The sequence below is a fragment of the Ascaphus truei genome, chromosome 11 (assembly GCF_040206685.1).
Source record: "Ascaphus truei isolate aAscTru1 chromosome 11, aAscTru1.hap1, whole genome shotgun sequence".
Taxonomy (NCBI): domain Eukaryota; kingdom Metazoa; phylum Chordata; class Amphibia; order Anura; family Ascaphidae; genus Ascaphus; species Ascaphus truei.
This window is the reverse complement of record NC_134493.1, coordinates 16,132,192-16,151,324: the sequence shown is the minus strand read 5'-3', so window position 1 is coordinate 16,151,324 and position 19,133 is coordinate 16,132,192. Positions and strand designations below refer to the sequence as shown.

The 19,133-nt window shown below is 37.1% G+C and overlaps 1 protein-coding gene across 9 annotated transcripts in view; it reads right to left on the bottom strand.

Moving 5' to 3' along the window:
* Positions 1-19,133, bottom strand: part of RBFOX1 (RNA binding fox-1 homolog 1) — a 658,912-nt gene that overhangs the window by 4,207 nt on the left and 635,572 nt on the right. For all 9 annotated transcript variants that reach the window (XM_075565294.1, XM_075565297.1, XM_075565302.1 and 6 more), the window contains one exon: positions 3,175-3,250. In XM_075565294.1, coding sequence (XP_075421409.1) covers positions 3,175-3,250 — 76 coding nt within the window. The remainder of the gene's footprint in view (positions 1-3,174; positions 3,251-19,133) is intronic.

The following is a 19,133-nucleotide window of genomic DNA, read 5'->3' as shown; positions in this document are numbered from 1 at the left end:
ACTAGGTTTTTTTTTTTTTTTTTAAATTGTATACTCAAATATGATAATTTGTCAACGTTTGCAAATGTGCAAAAAGAACATTCACTAGTAGGCGAAATGTAAAAAAAAAATCCCTCCAAATTTGACTCTCTCTAACATCAAGTACAGTATGCCATCGCATTATTCCCATCCAGACCCTGAAATAGGCGCATAAGGGTCAAATAAGGGTGCAGTAGAGGGAAAATGTTAGTAAAATCATACTGTACTTGTACCAGACACTTTAAAAGCCTTATTTCTTGGACTGGATGTGAGTAATGGCATATTTAGGTACAGTATGACCCATTGTAACTAACACAACACTATCTCCTTGCATTAGTGGCCGTGGCTCGGTGAGTAAAGGCACTGACACTGATAACTATGACACTGAGTTTGAAAGAAGCAGGGGATCCTTGTCTCAGCACCTGGTGACCTTGGGAATGTCATGCCTGCAAAATTATATGTTGAGCGCTTTTGTACTGTCAGTGCTATACGGAGGGGGAGAATTATTATTAGTACTATTATTATTATTATTATTATTAATGGACCTTAGTGCATGTGCAATTATTTGTGGGAATGACGCTTTTGCATCTCATTATCACTAACGGCCGTAAAAATTAACGCCATGCTATTTAAATGCATAAAACTGTGTTAATGTTACATTATTCTCTTTAGTGGATATACATTACTATTAACATGATGTTAATTTCTTATCACGTTAAATAGCATAGCAGATCTTAGTGTATCTTGGCTGATGAGAGGTAGTTTTGTGTGCTCTTCTATGGTCTAATGTTACAGTAAATTACTGCATAAGTTACTGTAACTGATTTTGAATTTCTTGGTCTCGACTGTTCATGGTCAATAACTGTCACGCTTTCCTATCAATGGACATGCATGATAAAAATATTCAGTGATGAAAATTAAATGATCCAACTTGTGTGTGTGTGTACAGTATATATATATATATATATATATATATATATATATATATATATATATATATATATATACACACGCACACAGTGGTGTGAAAAAGAAAGTACACTCTCATTGAATTTTATGGTTTTACATATTAGGACATAATAACAATCATATGTTCCCTAGCAGGTCTTACAATTAGGTAAATACAACCTCAGATGAACAACGACACGTGACATATTACACCATGTCATCATTTATTTAACAAAAATAAAGCCATATACATATATACAGCAAAAATGGAGAAACCATGTGTGAAAAACTAAGTATACCTTATGATTCAATAGCCTGTAGAACCACCTTTAGCAGCAATAACTTGAAGTAATCATTTTCTGTATGACTTTATCAGTCTCTCACATTGTTGTGGAGGAATTTTGGCACACTCTTCTTTACAACGTTGCATCAGTTCATTGAGGTTTGTGGGCATTTGTTTATGCACAGCTCTCTTAAGGTCCAGCCACAGCATTTAATCAGGTTGAGGTCTGTACTTTAACTGGGCCATTGCAACACCTTGATTCTATTCTTTTTCAACCATTCTGTAGTAGATTTGCTGGTGTGATTGGGATCATTGTCCTGTTGCATGACCCAATTTCAGCCAAGCTTTATCTGTAGGACAGATGGCCTCACATTTGACTCTAGAATACTTTGCTATACAGAGAAGTTCATGGTCACTCAATGACTGCAAGGTCCACAGGTCCTGTGGCTGCAAAACAAGCCCAAATGATCACCCCTGCTCCACCCTGTTTGACAGTTGGTATGAGGTGTTTTTGTTGATATGCTGTGTTTGGTTATCACCAAACGTGGCGCTGTGCATTATTGCCAAACACTTCCACTTTTGTCTAGTCTGTCCGAAGGACATTGTTCCAGACGTCTTGTGGTTTGTTCAGATGCAACTTTGCAAACCTAAGCCGTGCTGTCATGTTCTTTTTAGAGAGAAGAGGCTTTTTCCTGGCAACCCTTCCAAACAAACCATAATTGTTCAGTCTTTTTGTAATTGTATTGACATGAACTTTAACATTTAACATGCTAACTGAGGCCTGTAGAGTCTGAGATGTAACTATTGGATTTTTTGCAATTTCTCTGAGCAATGCACGGTCTGACCTTGGGGTGAATTTGCTGGGACGTCCACTCCTGAGAAGATTGGCAATTGTCTTGAATGTTTTCCACTTTTGAATAATCTTTCTCACTATAGAATGATGGACTTTAAATTGTTTGAAAATGGCCTTATAACCCTTCCCATACTGATGGGCAGCAACACTTGCTTCTCTAAGATCATTGCTGATGTCTTTCCTCCTTGGCATTGTGTTAACACACACCTGAATGCTCCAGATCAGCAAACTGCTAAAACTTCTGCTTTTATAGAGTTGGTCACACTTGCTGATGGTCAATTAATAAAGGGCATTTGATTAGCAGCACCTGTCTGCTACTTAGCAACTTAATTCCTATGGAAGCAGTAAGGGTGTACTTAGTTTTTCACACATGGCTTCTCCATTTTGGCATTATTTTTGTTAAATAAATCATGACACGTGTAATATGTCATGTGTTGTTGTTCATCTGAGGTTGTATCTACCTAATTTTAAGACCTGCTAAGGAACAGATGATTGTTATTATGTCCTAATATGTAAAACCATAGAATTCAAAGGGGGTGTACTTTCTTTTTCACACCACTGTATATATATATATGTATATATATAAATATATATATACATATATATATATATATATATATATATATATATATATATATATATATATACAGTATATATATATTTTTTTCTTTCTTTATTATTACAATGATTGGCTGTGGGGACATGCAAACTTAATTTTATTATAATTCATAATTAAAATATGGTATTATCTGAAAATGCAAAATGTAGTAATGGATTGCATTGTTAGTTTTCGATGTAATTATCCAAGTTACTAATTATTTAATTACGGTAAATGCTAAGGTAGGTAATACTTACAAAATGAGTTACATGATCTACATTGCCAAGATATTAAGACATTTATCAGGTTTTCTGTGAAAATGAATGTGCTATTTTAGCTGCCATTAGCACAAAAGACAAATTCAATTACATAAAAAGGAAAAGGTCAGCATGAATTTATGCAGCGTAGCTTTGGCAGGAGTACAGTGGTGGTATAACAAACAGAACATGGAAAACAGGTGTTGAAAGTACTTACCATGGCACCAACGCTGTAGGTGGCTGCTGGAGCAAGTGCGTGGTGGTAGGGGTCGGCAGCATAAACTCGTCCGTAACTGAAAACAAAGCAAAGCTGCAGATTAATAAAAACAGAAGTTAATAAAGACCAAGTCAAGCATTTCAAATCATAAATTCTGAACAAAATTGTTCTCTGAGTACAGTGTGTACAAACCAGATGTCTAAGTTTTTGGGACATTCATCTCTAAATACTTCATTCAAGACAATACATGAAAAGAAGATTCCCATGTACCTCTTGGGAATGGGTATCATGACAGAGGTGACACCAATCTTACCATGATTGGTGAGATACAGTATAGTGATTGAGTGCAAGTACGAATTCTATTGGACAAATTAAAATAAGGGGCGGAGCAAAAATGACAGGCTAGTGAGGAGATTGTCAAAGAAACTATTTTGTGCAAACCTTTGCAGGTTTCCCTGCTCTTTTAATAAAAACATATATATATATATATATATATATTTATATTTATATTATATATATTTTATATATATATATATATATATATAAATGTACGTTTTTATTATGTAATCTATTACGTATTTTATATAATGGATGATTTGTCACAGCAGCGGGATTCATTCCATGCCAGCTGGAACAAAATGTTATGGAATAGACTGGTGGTTTGGCCCAGGTGGGGTCTCGGAAGGGAATAGCAACACATTATCTTATGGTGTGTGTTACTTTAACCTTTGGTTTATTTTGGGGGACGTGCCCACTTGGCAGTAATGTCAGCGGCTGGCATCGTTTATGGTTATGTTAAAACTGTTATACTGTATGTTAATGTGTTACATTTCTGGCAAAGATTGGAAATGTTAATAAATGCTGTAGACATTTTATATACAAATTGGTGTCAGTGTAATTTTTGGTATCGGATTGAGGCCTTTGGAAGGTTATGATGGAATCCATGGTCATGAAGTGAAGATGAAAGTAATTATAACCTTCCTGTAAACTGATGTACCACAGGTAATCCAGCATAAGGGGTTGATAAATGTGTCAGTAGACTGATTTTAGGAAAGATCCAATTACTTTCTGTCTCCTTTTTACCAGTTACTATGGATAGGGAACCTGTTTCACAGCCCATGCCAAATGTTGTTAGTTTTGACACAATCAAGGATGTTTACAGTGTATATTTCTTTCATGTATGCAGGCTTAATGATAGCAAATTACAGGTTTCAATGATATACCCGATAAAGACTAGATCTATATTGCTTCAACAATACAAATAGCAAGTTGCTTTTTGATTTATTTTTACTTAGGCTGTAAAGGACTTCCTGTATCCAAAGGCTGTTCCTGTGCTGTAGCCCCTGTGCTAAAGCTTTCTGTCCCTGGTAGACTTCACCTTCATTGCGCTGAAGCACAGCTGAAGCGGCTACATTGAAGTCCTCTGTGTTTCTGTGGCCTGTCTGCATCCCCTGTTCCCGGTGGCCTTCTCTGCGTCCTGTTCCTGTCCCCCTTCCAGAGGCCTTCATTGCACTGTAGTGCCTACGCTGAAGCACCTTCGCTGAAGTTTCCTAATGCCGACCCCAGCTTGTGGCCACGACCATCGCTCCTGTGCCACCTGCCCTGACCCCAGCATGGAATACATTTACTCTGCCTTCTCCAACCCTGACCCGGCTACGCACAACTACGGACTATGCAATCCGGACCTGGCTTCAGCGTTTAAGGTCGGTGTTTCACTATCCTAACCTCAGCCCCGCGGTCTGGTCCTGGTTTGTGGTGTGCATGAACATTACAGGCTGTAAAGAAGTATAGTATTATAGAAATAGTGTGTAAATTACTATCACTATCGATATTAAGGGGCCTACGCATTAAGCGTTCATAAAAAAAATCGCCAGGCCATTTAAATTACGATTTTCGTGAGCGTTGCTATCACCACAATGGTGATTAAGGGGTTAGAGCCATAAATTAGATTATTTATTGTATTCTTTCTGGCAACAGAGGACACAGCCCTGCAGTATGCTGATGAGGACGCAATTCATAAAGGCAGGGGTAAGTAGAAATTTTTATTTACTTTATTTATGCTGGCTGGCTAATGTTTCATAGCAAATTAGCTATTATTCATATGTAGATAATAGTTATTTACCCATACAGTACTGTATTTGTATGGGGGGTGTATTTATTTAAATGTATTGGTAAAAAAAATTGGGACACAGGATTCATACCGCAGGCCAGACCACCCGAAGGCCCCCAGACATGCATGTGGACAATCCATGGGGACCACCTGAGGGCTCGCAGACACATGCGGGGACCACCTGAGGATGCCGAGACACCCGTGGGTACAACCCGAGGGCCCCCAGACTTCCATGGGTACCAGCCGAGGGCCCCCAGACACCCAAGGGGACCATCTGAGGGCCCATAGACACTGACGGGGACCACCCGAGGACCACGGACACCCGTGGGGATCACCCGAGGGCCCCCGGACACTCGCGGAATCTTGTATCAATCATGTGAGCGTAGAGGTGGTAGGTATTAGTGTTTATTGTGGGTTGCGGGGGTTGGTGAAGGGGGTATTTGCCCCTTGGTGGGTAGCTGTACGGGTTAACCCCTTCATTGCTTAGCGGTTAGCCGCTAAGGTAACGAAGTTGACTGTAAATGCATTTTTATTGCATGGGATTCATGCCGGGGGTCTCCGGTGCTGACATTAATTGGTATCAGCTCCGGATACCCCCGGCATCAATCCGATGCAGAAAAAAAGCAATTTTTTTTTTAGTCCTTTCTCGTTGCTTCTCAGCAGGTTCTCACCACTTTCACGCCAGGAAGAGTGTGAGGCGTGAGGATTTTGTGAGAAACTCGCCATTCTAGAGCCATGATAGGCCTCGACACCCTAAATCGAGGCTACTGCCGATAAGTGGCTTATCGCCGCTAACTCAGCGATTTTTTTTGAAGGATAAAAATGTTGGTGATTTAGTCTTTTATCACCCACTTATTGACGCTTACAGAATCGTTGTAGGCCTTTTGGGCGATAAATGCTCAAAGTAGCTTATGAACGCTTAGTGCATAGGCCCCTTAGTCTCTGTAAATGCTAAATAGAAATAATATGTTTTGTACTATTCTATCAGTATTAAGCATGTTTAGAACCTAAAAGTGATAAAAAAATGTATGCAAAAATAACAGATTTATCAAAGAAAACTGTTGGTTGTTGATAGGGTTACGCCTTGACATGGTTGCAGACTTGGAATATTTTGGCCAAAGGATTGAACTAAATGACACATACTTATAATAAAATAAAACATTATAAAAACATAGTAATTAAATGAATAGTCTGTCTTATTGGATGTGCATTGGGGCTTCTTTGTATATTGTGGTACAGTTTTGCAGCCATATATTTATATATAGTAAAGGCCAAAGTACATGTATATTATTATGTTTTTACTATAAGTGTAGCTGGGTTAATATTAAAAGCTACTCTCATGTTCACATACAGATGTAGCAGTCTCCAGAGCTGTGGCTGTAAAAGCTTAAAGCCGCCTCTCCGCAGATAACGCTTCTGTGGTTGTGCTGCAGGGGGATCCATGCTTCTGGATTGGATCCCTCGCAATGATAATTCTTTTGTATCATAAAACAGTACAGTTTGCTACATCTGTACCTTACTGTAAGTACAGTATGATCTGTATGTGGATAGTTCTCTAAATACTGTCCTTTTAATTTAGCTATGAAAATTGTGGGAAAAGTAATGTTATTAAAAACGGAGCGGTGAACTGAATTTTCATGTTGGATTATATTTGAAATCTATTGGCATATTTTAAAGTACATTATACAGTAATATCCTAACTGCTGAGCAACAGTGCAAAAAAAACTGTAAGATGTTTCTACATTTTAATGACTAATTACAGTATGTATGTTATAAAAGTTTGTATCTTTGAATAAATGTGGCCCAATATGTTGACAGATCCCATTATAAGAGTGACCTGTAACTTGCCCCTCACAGCTTTCAGGAAAAATTCTGTCACATTGCCTCGGACCATGAACACAAATGATTGTTTTCTTAAAATAGGATTGCCTATTTTGGATGCTATAATAGTTACATAGTTTTAGACCGCAACAGTATAAATGTGCAATGATAATTATATTTTTGCTTTAGAGAGGAACAAGAATGAGGGGGGGAATAAAGAGTTAATATTCCACAGGTGAGGTTAGAGGTTGATCAATGTAGGTTCAAAATACCTTGTTATATTAATTTCAAAAGATACATGCTCCTCTTTTACCTTTTTATATAGGCGCCAGAGACTTGCTACTGTATTATATTTTTAATGGACAAAATGTATAGCTAAGGTTTTGGTGAAGCTCTATATTTAAAATCCACGTGGTTTACGTCTTGTGATCCATATAACTATACACGAAATTTACACAGATTATTAATTTCAAGTTTATTTTCTCTAATTAAGAAAACACCACCACATAGAATAAATTGAATAAATATTGAATATTGAATATTGAATATAACAAATGACGCGTATATCTTCATATCCACATGATCTTGCTTGTAAATCTTCAGTTATGACTTTGGCAATAAATGGGTAATGCCATAATATTGTAAACCTGTGTACATGTTAATGGACTGTACATTTAAAAGCAGATCATGTTTTAAATAATTCTTACTAATTGCTCTGTAATTTAGTGTGTGACTAAATATCCATTAACTAAAAGATCTGCTGAAAGAACAGTGTTTGTGACAACCTTTGATTAAAGCAAGATTATATGGCAGATCACATATTGTAGATCAAAACAAGGGACATCTATTTGTGATTGTGTACAAGCTTCTGTAGCCATACTTCAGGAGCTAAAAGTAATTGTGTTATGCTACAGTATGCACAGAATATAAAACATTGGCAATGCTATGTAAAAAGAATCATTAAAATGACTTGAATATAGATAGTTTTGTAGCTCTGCATTCAATTGTATATTTCAGTCAGCTGGCCTATAGTGTAAAAGCTCATTTGAAGGTTATCCCAATACTTTCTTAACATTTACATTAGTTTAATTGTAAAGGATAAGAAAGTAGTGGGATAAAGTTCAGTCTCTCCTATTTTAACAAGGTGCCTTGCACTCAATCTTTTAACATCTGAATTCAATTTACATGTAAGAAAATCGTACTTACAAATAACTGTATAACATTTATGTAAAATAAGATCAACAGAATTTCTACAAAGTCTTACCACAATTTCAATACATGAAAGATATCTGCATTTGTGATTGTTATTTTGTTTATGAAGCTTTTGTGTATTGTTTAATCATACACAGGTATTATTATTTTAAATATCCCTATTGAAACTTCTGTCAGGTACTAAAATATTCAACCATTAAGACTGAATGTCCACATAGAATAATTGCTTGTTTTGAAATAAAAAGAATAGGATATTTAATTTCAATATTTAATGAGAAGAAGAAAACACTTTATTGACTATTTCATTATGGAGTTATTAAACTGCGGGAAATGAGAACTTAAAAGTACTTTTTGTTCTTTTAATATGAAATACTGTATAATTTCTCATCATTACAAGAAAGTACAATCACAGGCGATCAAAAAATAATCTATTTCATGAAAGTGATATCATTAACATTTAAATAAATCAAATAATGTTTTTTTTCTCCTCATAAATTGCTGAAGATGGCTAAATTGATTATCTTTATTAATGTACCTTCCATGTTATCTTTGAATTGTCTCTATATAACATGTTTTTAAAGAATAATTTTTTGTCATACTTACTGAGTTGATTTATGATAATTCGCAGTGAAAATGCAAAGTTTTTGTTATATTCAGCACCTTATCTTCGCTCATTCTAACCATTTGATCAAACAGTTTGGAATACAGATCCAATCAATTATCATCTGTGCTTGAAAATTCTAATTCATGAAAGTTAACTTTGGGTTGTTTTTTTAATGCAATGTTCTATTTTTTCTATTCAGTCAGGTACGTAATATATGTATCCCTTGCTGTTTCTTAACAATCTTACAAAAATGTCTTTACAGCAAAAATGTCGTCAGTATAAAGCATGAAAAATATGTTATTTAAAAATGGAACTATTTTCCCTCCCCATTTGTTTGTCAAGATTATTTTCACTGCTGCTGTTTTGTATTAAAGGATTCAACAGTATTCCGCTAATTAACTAGAAGAATATTTTCTAAGTAGGAAGTACGGTAATTGGGACAGAGTTTGGTAAGTCTACGTTGTCATAAAAACAAATTGTTTCTCCACACTTTCAAAAAGTGTTGGTTTTATTATGATTAATATATGTGATGTTCACAGAGAAAATAGAAAAGTCAGCTAAATCTCCAAACACAAAGCTGATTTAAAAACACACACCTATGCTTGACACTAACATTTAAGAGCCTGAAAGGTTAAGACCATTGATTGGAAATACAGAATTCCTTTAGCCTCTTAATCTGATGCTGCTGTTTTAGTGTCAGAGAGTCACCAACAAGCCATGACCTATGCAAGCCCAAGAGCCCTCTCCCCTCCCTTTGAATGTAATAAACACAGGAGACTTCTTTGGGGAAACAAGGCCACACATGTATTTATTAAACAACCAGATAACCTTCCCAGCTTGCCTGTCAGTGATTCTGAGCCCACGGCGCTGCCGCAACTCGTAATCCCAGTAGATTCTGAGCCCACTCGCTGCCACCAGAACTCCAGACCAGCAGATGAATTACTGATAATGGGGAATACTCCCCAAACTGATTAGCCCTTATGGGGCGTAACCCACAGTGCAGCAATTATTATAATTCAACATACCAAATAATTGGGCCTCAGTCTGAAAAGCCAACTCCACCAAGTTGTGACACTTCAGCAAAATTATGCAAATTATTCCTCTACTTACTGTATAATTCCCCTTTTTCTTATTCAGATTTTTTATATTCATACAAAGTAACAACGGACAACAAAAAAAGTGATGGACTGCTTCACCTGAAGAGAATAATCTGTGTGGCATTCCCCATGTTACCACCTCTTCAAAGCAGCAGTACAAGCTGCCGTTTCTTTATTTTTATTTTATTTTTCCCTTTAACATGTGCATCAATAAAATCCACACATTGATAAGTAATTAGCTTAGTTGAATATCGATCTGTTCACCTGTGATCAATCAGGAAAAATTCAGCTATGGGGTTCACTAAATGGCTGTCAGTTCAGCAGAAGAGGACCAAAGATGCAAAGTTCTGTGGGGAAGATCATGTGCCCAGGCAGTCACTAGATAAAATTGGTGCACTGCTAGAGAGAGGACAGGGCTCAAAAAGGGGTGTGTCAGGGCCTGTTTCAGAAGAGGAAGGGGATGTGACTTTGTAAAAGGTTGTTATAGAAACAAAAAATGCTTGTTACATTATTATACATAAAATGTCATTCAGAGTTTTTTTTTTAATGCCCCAGTATTTTCTCATAGTACAGCACCGATTAAAAAAAAACATACATGTAGGATATTGCTTGGACTGCAGCTTTAAAAGGTTTTGCCAGAGGACACTCCCCCAATAGAATTGAACATGGAGGAACTAGTAGATTGAGAGGCAGAGCCACCTGGTCATTCTGCACCAGCCTTAGGGGCTGATTCCATATTGTATATTCTGAACCAGACAATCAAGATGTATTGTCAGACAAAATTCCTCACTGAATTCAGTGGGGAATTTCATCCAATAGGCCACTTAGGCACATACAGTACAGAATCTGCACCATATTATATGAATGGTTATTTATTTTATATCCTTTGCTCTCAACAAACACAAGATGATGATGATACCTATAGGTTAGTGCCAGTGCTGATCTTGCTTCATGCTTACTATATACTTACTATTAGTTAAAGAGAAATTTAAATTGAATACATATTATTGTCCAGATGTGCTGGCCTTTTATATTATGGGTTTTTTCTATGCATGTCCTCATCCTATATTAAGTTTGTACTGTACCAAACAAAAACATATCCACTTATTTGTCATTTTTATGGCCTCTAGCCAATATGCTGTAAAGATGATTCCCTGTGGTAGAAAAGAGTTCAGCTTCATTCAAGTCAATGAGACTTAAATCTTGTCCTGCATGGGAAAGCGGTCTTCACAAATTGAACAAGTTTGTTATGATTGCTAAAGGATAAAAGAGATGGCGCTAACAAAACATAAATATTAATAAAAATTGGGATATAAAAAAAATGTATATATATACAATATACCTATTAATATACCCAGTGGTTGATAAATCACAAAAAAATCTACTCGCCACCTAGTACCAAACGTGTGCTGCTTGGGCCAATATTTACTTGCCCGGGGGTTAAATCCACTCGCCCGGGGCGAGCAAATGTATAGGTTTGTCGAACACTGAATATACCTATTAGTGAAAGTGAATATACTTGATCTAATTTAGGACCAATGGCATGTTACTAGAAGTGGTTATGTAACCACAAATAATTACACCAAATAATTAGAAATTTCCCAAAGGGGATCTTCTAAAGGAACACTTCTCCAAGGGAGCGGGGGGAGGGAAAGAGGAGAAGGATAGGGAAGAAAGATGATGACTTCCCAGGAGATCACCTTCAAAGGAAAGAAACAGTTATATGAAGTGATGTAAATATTTTGAATGGCACTAATAAATACACAATTGTGTGTTTTTACAATAAAAAGTACAACATCAATATAAAAACAATTCCATATAAAGCAAGAATGCCTCAGTCCCGCAGCCCAAGCCAAACAAAATGCTTTCCCAAGCCTCTAAATGCAATAGAAAAAAACAGTCCACATAGAAAAGAATTTGGGGGGAGGGGGAGAGAGAAAAAGGAAAAATAGTGTGATATTGCACTGATGTAAAAATATTATATAAAGTGAGCGGTGACATGTTTGTTTCTCTTGCTATTTGCTTGTATGTGGTCTTTCTTTGTCTTTTTGGGTCCTTCTAAATGCTGGTCCATATCCTGCCCTACAAAAATCAGCCCCACCACATAGGACAGAAACAGACCAAAATAATGAAGTACAGATTTATTTTTAAATAGAAAACATTAAAATTGCAATCACAAATGTGAATCTTGTGTTTTGTGCCAGTACAGTATAACTCCTTCAGGTGCATCCGTCATCTTCTGCAGTGACATTGTATAGTCTTTACAGCGGAGGGATGCCTCTGTGTCCTACACATCTACGAATTTCCTTGTGACGTCACGCTTCTATTGATACCTGAGGAAGCATCATAGAGAAACGGGTAGGGTTTTTAATCCAATGGAGCTTCCATAGCTCTGCATCAACACAAGAGTTAAGTCAAAGTGGAAATTCTGGGACATGCAAGATGCCGAGGCATTCCTCCTCTGCTGTAGAGACAACACTGACGCCCCTGAAGGAGTTTTGCAGGCACAAAACACAAGACACACATTTGTGAGTGCAATTTAACAATTAACAATTGTTAATAATTTAACAATTTTTATTGTTTTAAAAATACTATGGGGCCTATGCAGAGAGCAGCGCTATTTCGAAATTCGCCATTTTTTGGAGAAAATCGCGCAGAAAGCAGCAGAAAATGGCGAGTTCCGAAAAACGCGGCAATTTTTCTTTTCTATTTGTAAAACTCGCCTCGCGGCTGGCGAGAACCTCAATCTCGCCAGTTTTAAAAATATCCGTATGCAGAGAGGCGCGAACGGCATCTAGCGGCTGTTCGCGCCAATAAAATGGCGCGATTGTCTCCTTTTTGCCTCGCCAAAAAAAACTGGCAAGAAGCTGCCGCTCGCGGCCATTGCAAAGGGAAAAAAAAGGCGCGAATTTGTTTTTACACGTTTCTGAAGCGCGCATCTAGCCAATTTAAACTCGCCACACGCATCCATGTTAAACATAGCAGAATTCGCACTTTTCTGCATATGGAGAATAAAACTCTCCAAAAAAGCTACTTTTTAATAAATTCGCCAATTTAAAAATTCGCTGCTCTCTGCATAGGCCCCTATGTTGGTCCATTTATCTTCTATGTGGCGAGGGCTGATATCTGCAGGGAAGGATTACAGATCAGCACATGGAAGGACCTAAAAAAAACAAGGAAAGGCCACAAAAGATATTGAAAGACCATATATAAAGCAAATAAAAAGAGAAACAAATGTGAATACATTTCTCACCGTTCTCATTATATAATACTTTTAAATTATTGCAATTTCACACAATTTTTCCGTTTATTTCTTTCCCCCTTTTCTTCTCTCCCTCTGCCCGAGGACTGTTTTGTTCCAAGTCCGTCAGGATGTTTACCATTTACACTAAATGCATTTCTAAGCTTTATCTATATTGATTATGATCTAGAAACTAAGTTGGAATCTACTGTTAACATGCCAGTCTAGAGGGGAAAATGTGTATAGCTGAAAGCAGAAATTTTGATTATTATGTTTCTAAATATTTTGAAACAGGTTGGACCACGGCATTATCAGCCGGAGAAACCACACGTTTCCACTAGTATTTGCTTCCATTAACCTGGGAGGACTATATGGCTCTCGGCAACATTATTGCTTGAAAACAAATCAATAATGTGAACATCACATGAGGCTCAATATTTTCTTTACTGATTGGCTGGTGCCAGGTTACCCACCAACTAGATGAACGATGCCTTGAAAAATACAAAATGTGAAAGTTCATCCTGATGTTAGAAAACAATTTAATGCTACAGTTTAGGGTAGGCTTCTTTTGTCCTTATATTTTCCTCATCTCTACTTTATTATTGCCCCCTACTGACCTATTATTGACCTACTACATGAATAAGGCATTAATGCATAAATGTAATGGAATCAACACTTTTGACGGCCCCTCCACCCCTGTTCACAGTTTTCATTTGAAATGAAAATATCCAGACTCTCAAAAATCATTAAAACATATTTATATTTTCCCTTTTATTTTTTAAAGGTATCAAAGGCCAACTTATTCCTATTACACCTATCACAGCGTCTTTACTCTTCTTCTACAGCCCAGATTCACAAAGTAGTGTTAACATTTAGAATGTAACATTAACACATAATAATGTGTACACTTTAATGTGGTGTTCATCAAAGCAAATAACAGAGCATAAATCAATGTTTCCTCAAGTAAATTATGTCCAAAAAAGATGCATATTGGCTAAGTTGGGCCTTAATCACATTCAAATTTGCTTTGGGAATACTATACAGTGCCCAATTCTCATAGATGTGTTGGTTATGGAGTAATTTACATTTGTTGTAACCTTTAAAGGATCAACAAGACAGAGTTTAATACAATAGATGTCAGAGTGGTATATGTAGGGATAGTTTTGAAAATATCACAGACCATTTCTTCATAAGACTTATTATCAGCCTGTGTACTTATGAAGAATTGATCTGTGCGGGGTGAAAAGCTGTGTACACACTGTTATCTCTGTGAAGTAAAGAGCTCTACTGCAAGAAAAGTATGAACTTAAAAGAAATGTCCAGTAAAGTAAGTTAAAAAAAAAACAGATTAAAAAAAACACAAATTCAAAATTGTAGACCCTGTCTGTGTTCAAAATAAAAAAATATATAAATTATATATTACTGTAAAAACAATGAGTTCTAGGACTTTCTGAAACTTGACTGTTCGAATGCTACTTTTTACTAGCACACATACAGATGTAGCAAGACATCCTGTCTTCCGGAGCTGCCACTGAAAAAGCAAAAATCCCCAGCCCTGGAGACTCTCTGGTGTCTGGCGCCGTGGGATGTCCATGTTCCGCATCAGACCCCCGCAACATTAATGCATTGTATGACCGTAGCCTGCCCTGGTGCCAGACACAGTTACCCTTGCTACAGTACATCTATTTGCAACATGTAGAAATTCCTTCCATAATCCACATTCTAATTGTTTGCCAACTAACTTAGTAAATACAGTATGGAGTCATCTCAGGATAAACAAAGCACATACCAATTTAGATAACGTACTGTTATTATCCTTGATTTAAAAATTTTGGGTGAATATAGACCTTAAAGGACTACATAAAGAAGTGGTGCTCAGAAAGTCTATTTTGTAGCTTGTCTAGATTTACAAGTAAATTCATTTGTCAGATTATAACTTTGCACCAGTTTGTATTTCACCTTTGGTTACTCTGCAAAGTTACAGATTTTAATAAATAAAATTTATAATGTGATACCTTTTTGGGGTTTACTTTCAGGGAGATGTGAGCTGACAATGCAGATCTATACAAATTCTATTGACTTGCATTGGGATGATGGAATTAATTTCATAAAACAGCAGAAAAATGATACCGAACATTCTCAAATAAATAGGAAGAATAGGTTGGTATGACTATTATTTTACGTTTGAAGAACTCTCATATTGGATCCTACAAGGTATCACAAGCTGGACTAATGTAGATACTAGAACTTTGAACTACATAGATTGTTTACAAGCATCAATTTTTAATAATTGTACAAAACATGTTTGCATAACAGCGGTTTGAAGGTCAATTCTGGCATGTGACATTGTATCACCAATTATAATAATTGCTTCAAAGACCAAAACATGAAGCACATTTCTGCAAGACAGATCATTTGAATGACACCTTCAGTGTTACAATAAACATCAGTATTACTGAAAAAATTGCTTTACAAATCATGATGAGTTCATAGGTGTAGAAAACTGGCTAAGCAATGCTAATTTACAGAAAATAAATCTACAAGGGACAGTGCAATTATTTTCAGGCCTTAGTAAAGATGATAGACAATAAAACAGCAGGTCCACAGTTATGAGGTTTGCAGGTTTATTATACCTGTACTTGAGTCAATATTAAGTATTGTCAAGTGGCCCCCTAGCCATCAGCAGGGGAGATTCCTGACCAGGGTGCTAGTCTCCACCTCTCAGACCCGCCCCTTCACCTTTCTTCCCTAGCCAGGGGAGGAGCTACCAAAAAGGGCTACTTAAAGCCCAGCTGGCAGGGAGCAAGGCCTGTTTGCTGCAGCTCTTGGGAGGTACTGTAGGTGCTTGTTCTTGACAGACTGGGAGCTACTGTAGGCTGTTTAAACCTGGTGGGAGTGCGAGTGGGCAGGGTCATTTAGACATGACTTTCCGGGAGCCCGCTCGCAACAACGACTGGGTCACAGGAGCCCGGTCATTAAGGGGTCAAGGGGTCAGCGGTTCAAGGACCGACTGACCCCCCCCCCCCTCCTGTCAAAGGAGCACTCTGGCAGGGAGTTGCATATACTCCATTAGTTATTTGTTATAAATAAATAGCCGCAGCTTTTTATACCTCCAGATCTGGTCTCTGTCTTTATTTGTACAATCCATGTGGGTCTGGGGCAGGGTGATAGAGGGGAGCTACCTCGCAGTCTCCCTGGTCAGATAATAATCCTGAGTTTCAGTACCTAACTAACATTACTATACATAACTCTGAAAGTCTTGCTAATGAGGGACCTGTGTAGATACTGTATGAACTAGAGAAGGGCCAATATTGTCACACAATATGCTTTTCACATTCTTTAATATACTGTGTGGCTCTGAGCCTCAAAGCTCTGGTAAGTAATTTAACATGGTGTTATCCTAACTTAACTTCACGCTAAGACTAATGCTGTATCTCAAAGGACAATAACATAAGATTAAGCCATGTTTTCTCTTGTGAAGAGCATAGCATAGCATAGAACTATAATGGACGTTAGTGATAATGACATTCAAATAATATGGATATGAGGCATTACCAGAACATCGCATATCCACTAAAGTCCATTAAAATGAACGCAGGGACATAACATTACGCTATGTAAATGATCCCTAAACTTGACATTACTCCCATCCAAACACTAAATTCAGGCTCTTGCAGTGTCTGGATAGCTGTTACGCCACAGTTATACAGGCATTATATAAATAACATATCATTATATCCAAGCTTTATTTTATTCTCCCTCCTCTTAAAAAAATGCCCTATTGTGGAGGGTTATGGAGGGTTTGGAGGATATGAGCAATGCTAATAACTACGTATCATCTATGTAATTATATATTTTAATTATTTCCAAGATATTTTTTATTGCATTTTATTTTTGAAGCCTTCTCTGAACTGGGAGTATAAAAGCGTCAGTAAATGATATTTAACTTTTGTAAAGGCCATATAGTATTGATGTGCTTTTGTATTTTGTTTTAATTTTTTTTAATGTTTTTATGTATATTTTGTACATATTTTAAGGTTGATTTAAATGTCCTGATGGAAGATTTTGTAAGACCAAAATGTTGGCTGCCTTCATGATATGTCCTCTGCAATAAATTTGCATCTGCATTATTAGTGTACCTGGCATTTTCTGCTCTTTATGATATAGATGTATCAGAATTTATTGAACCCATTGATAACTCAGAATATCATGTTATAATGTAGAATATAATGTTATAACACAGAATATCATGTTATAACGTAGAATATCATGTTATAACGTAGCATATCATGCTATAACACAGAATATCATGTTATAATGCAGAATATAATGTTATAACACAGATTATAGGCTAAAGCAGTAAAACTCCAGGCATTATTGAAAACCCTGCTCTCTGATTGGTTAAAATTTTGGAATTTTAGCAGCTTGCAGAGTGCAGTTTTCAATGTGTTTATTTCCAGCCAATCAGCTTTCAGAACAGCAGAGACAGGGCAGGGGATTGGTTAGAATGAAGTAACAGCTCTGAGACAGGGCAGGGGATTGGTCCGGAAGTATCAGCCATGGGTTGACTCCTCCCCCTTCCAAGCTGACTGAGATTTTCTGAGCAGATTCAGTTGAATTGGGGGGTGGGGAGAGTCGGCAAAGAAGTAAGTGGCTGTCTGCAGTTTCTTTGTGGCTGCAGTTTGTGTGTGAGTGTGTCAGTAGCAGTTTGTGTGTGCTGTGCTGTTGTGTTGTTTATCTGTGTAGAGGTGCTGTGTGTGTGTATAGAGCTCCAGTGTGTGTGTGTCAGTGTCAGCAGCAGTGTTTATGGGTGTAGCATGTGTGTGTAGCAGCAGTTTGTATGTGTGTGTGTGTAGAGGTGCTGTGTTGTGTGTAGAGGTGCTGTGTTGTGTGTAGAAGTGCTGTGTATAGAGGTGCAGTGTTGTGTGTGTGTATGTTGTGTGTGTAGAGGTGCTGTGTTGTGTATAGAGGTGCAGTGGGGTGTGTGTGGGGTGTGTGTAGAGTTGGGGGGGAGAGTGCAAAGTTTAGTAAGTGGCTGCATTTTTTAATGTGGCTGCAGTGTGTGTTGTGCTGTTGTATGTGTAGCAGCAGTTTGTGTGTGTGTAGAGCTGATGTGTGTGTATAGAGTGTGTGTGTGTGTGTGTGTGTGTGTGTGTGTGTGTGTGTGTGTGTGTGTGTGTGTGTGTGTGTGTGTGTGTGTGTGTGTGTGTGTGTCCTCATCCTATATTAAGTTTGTATTGTACCAAACAAAAACATATCCACTTATTTGTCATTTTTATGGCCTCTAGCCAATATGCTGTAAAGATGATTCCCTGTGGTAGAAAAGAGTTCAGCTTCATTCAAGTCAATGAGACTTAAATCTTGTCCTGCATGGAAAAGCGGTCTTCACAAATTGAACAAGTTTGTTATGATTGCTAAAGGATAAAAGAGATGGCGCTAACAAAACATAACTATTAATAAACAGTGGGATATAAAAAAAATGTATATATATACAATATACCTATTAATATACCTATTAGTGAAAGTGAATATACTTGATCTAATTTAGGACCAATGGCATGTTACTAGAAGTGGTTATGTAACCACAAATTATTACACCAAATAATTAGAAATTTCCCAAAGGGGATCTTCTAAAGGAACACTCCTCCAAGGGAGCGGGGGGAGGGAAAGAGGAGAAGGATAGGGAAGAAAGATGATGGCTTCCCAGGAGATCACCTTCAAAGGAAAGAAACAGTTATATGAAGTAATGTAAATATTTTGAATGGCACTAATAAATACACAATTGTGTGTTTTTACAATAAAAAGTACAACATCAATATAAAAACAATTCCATATAAAGCAAGAATGCCTCAGTCCCGCAGCCCAAGCCAAACA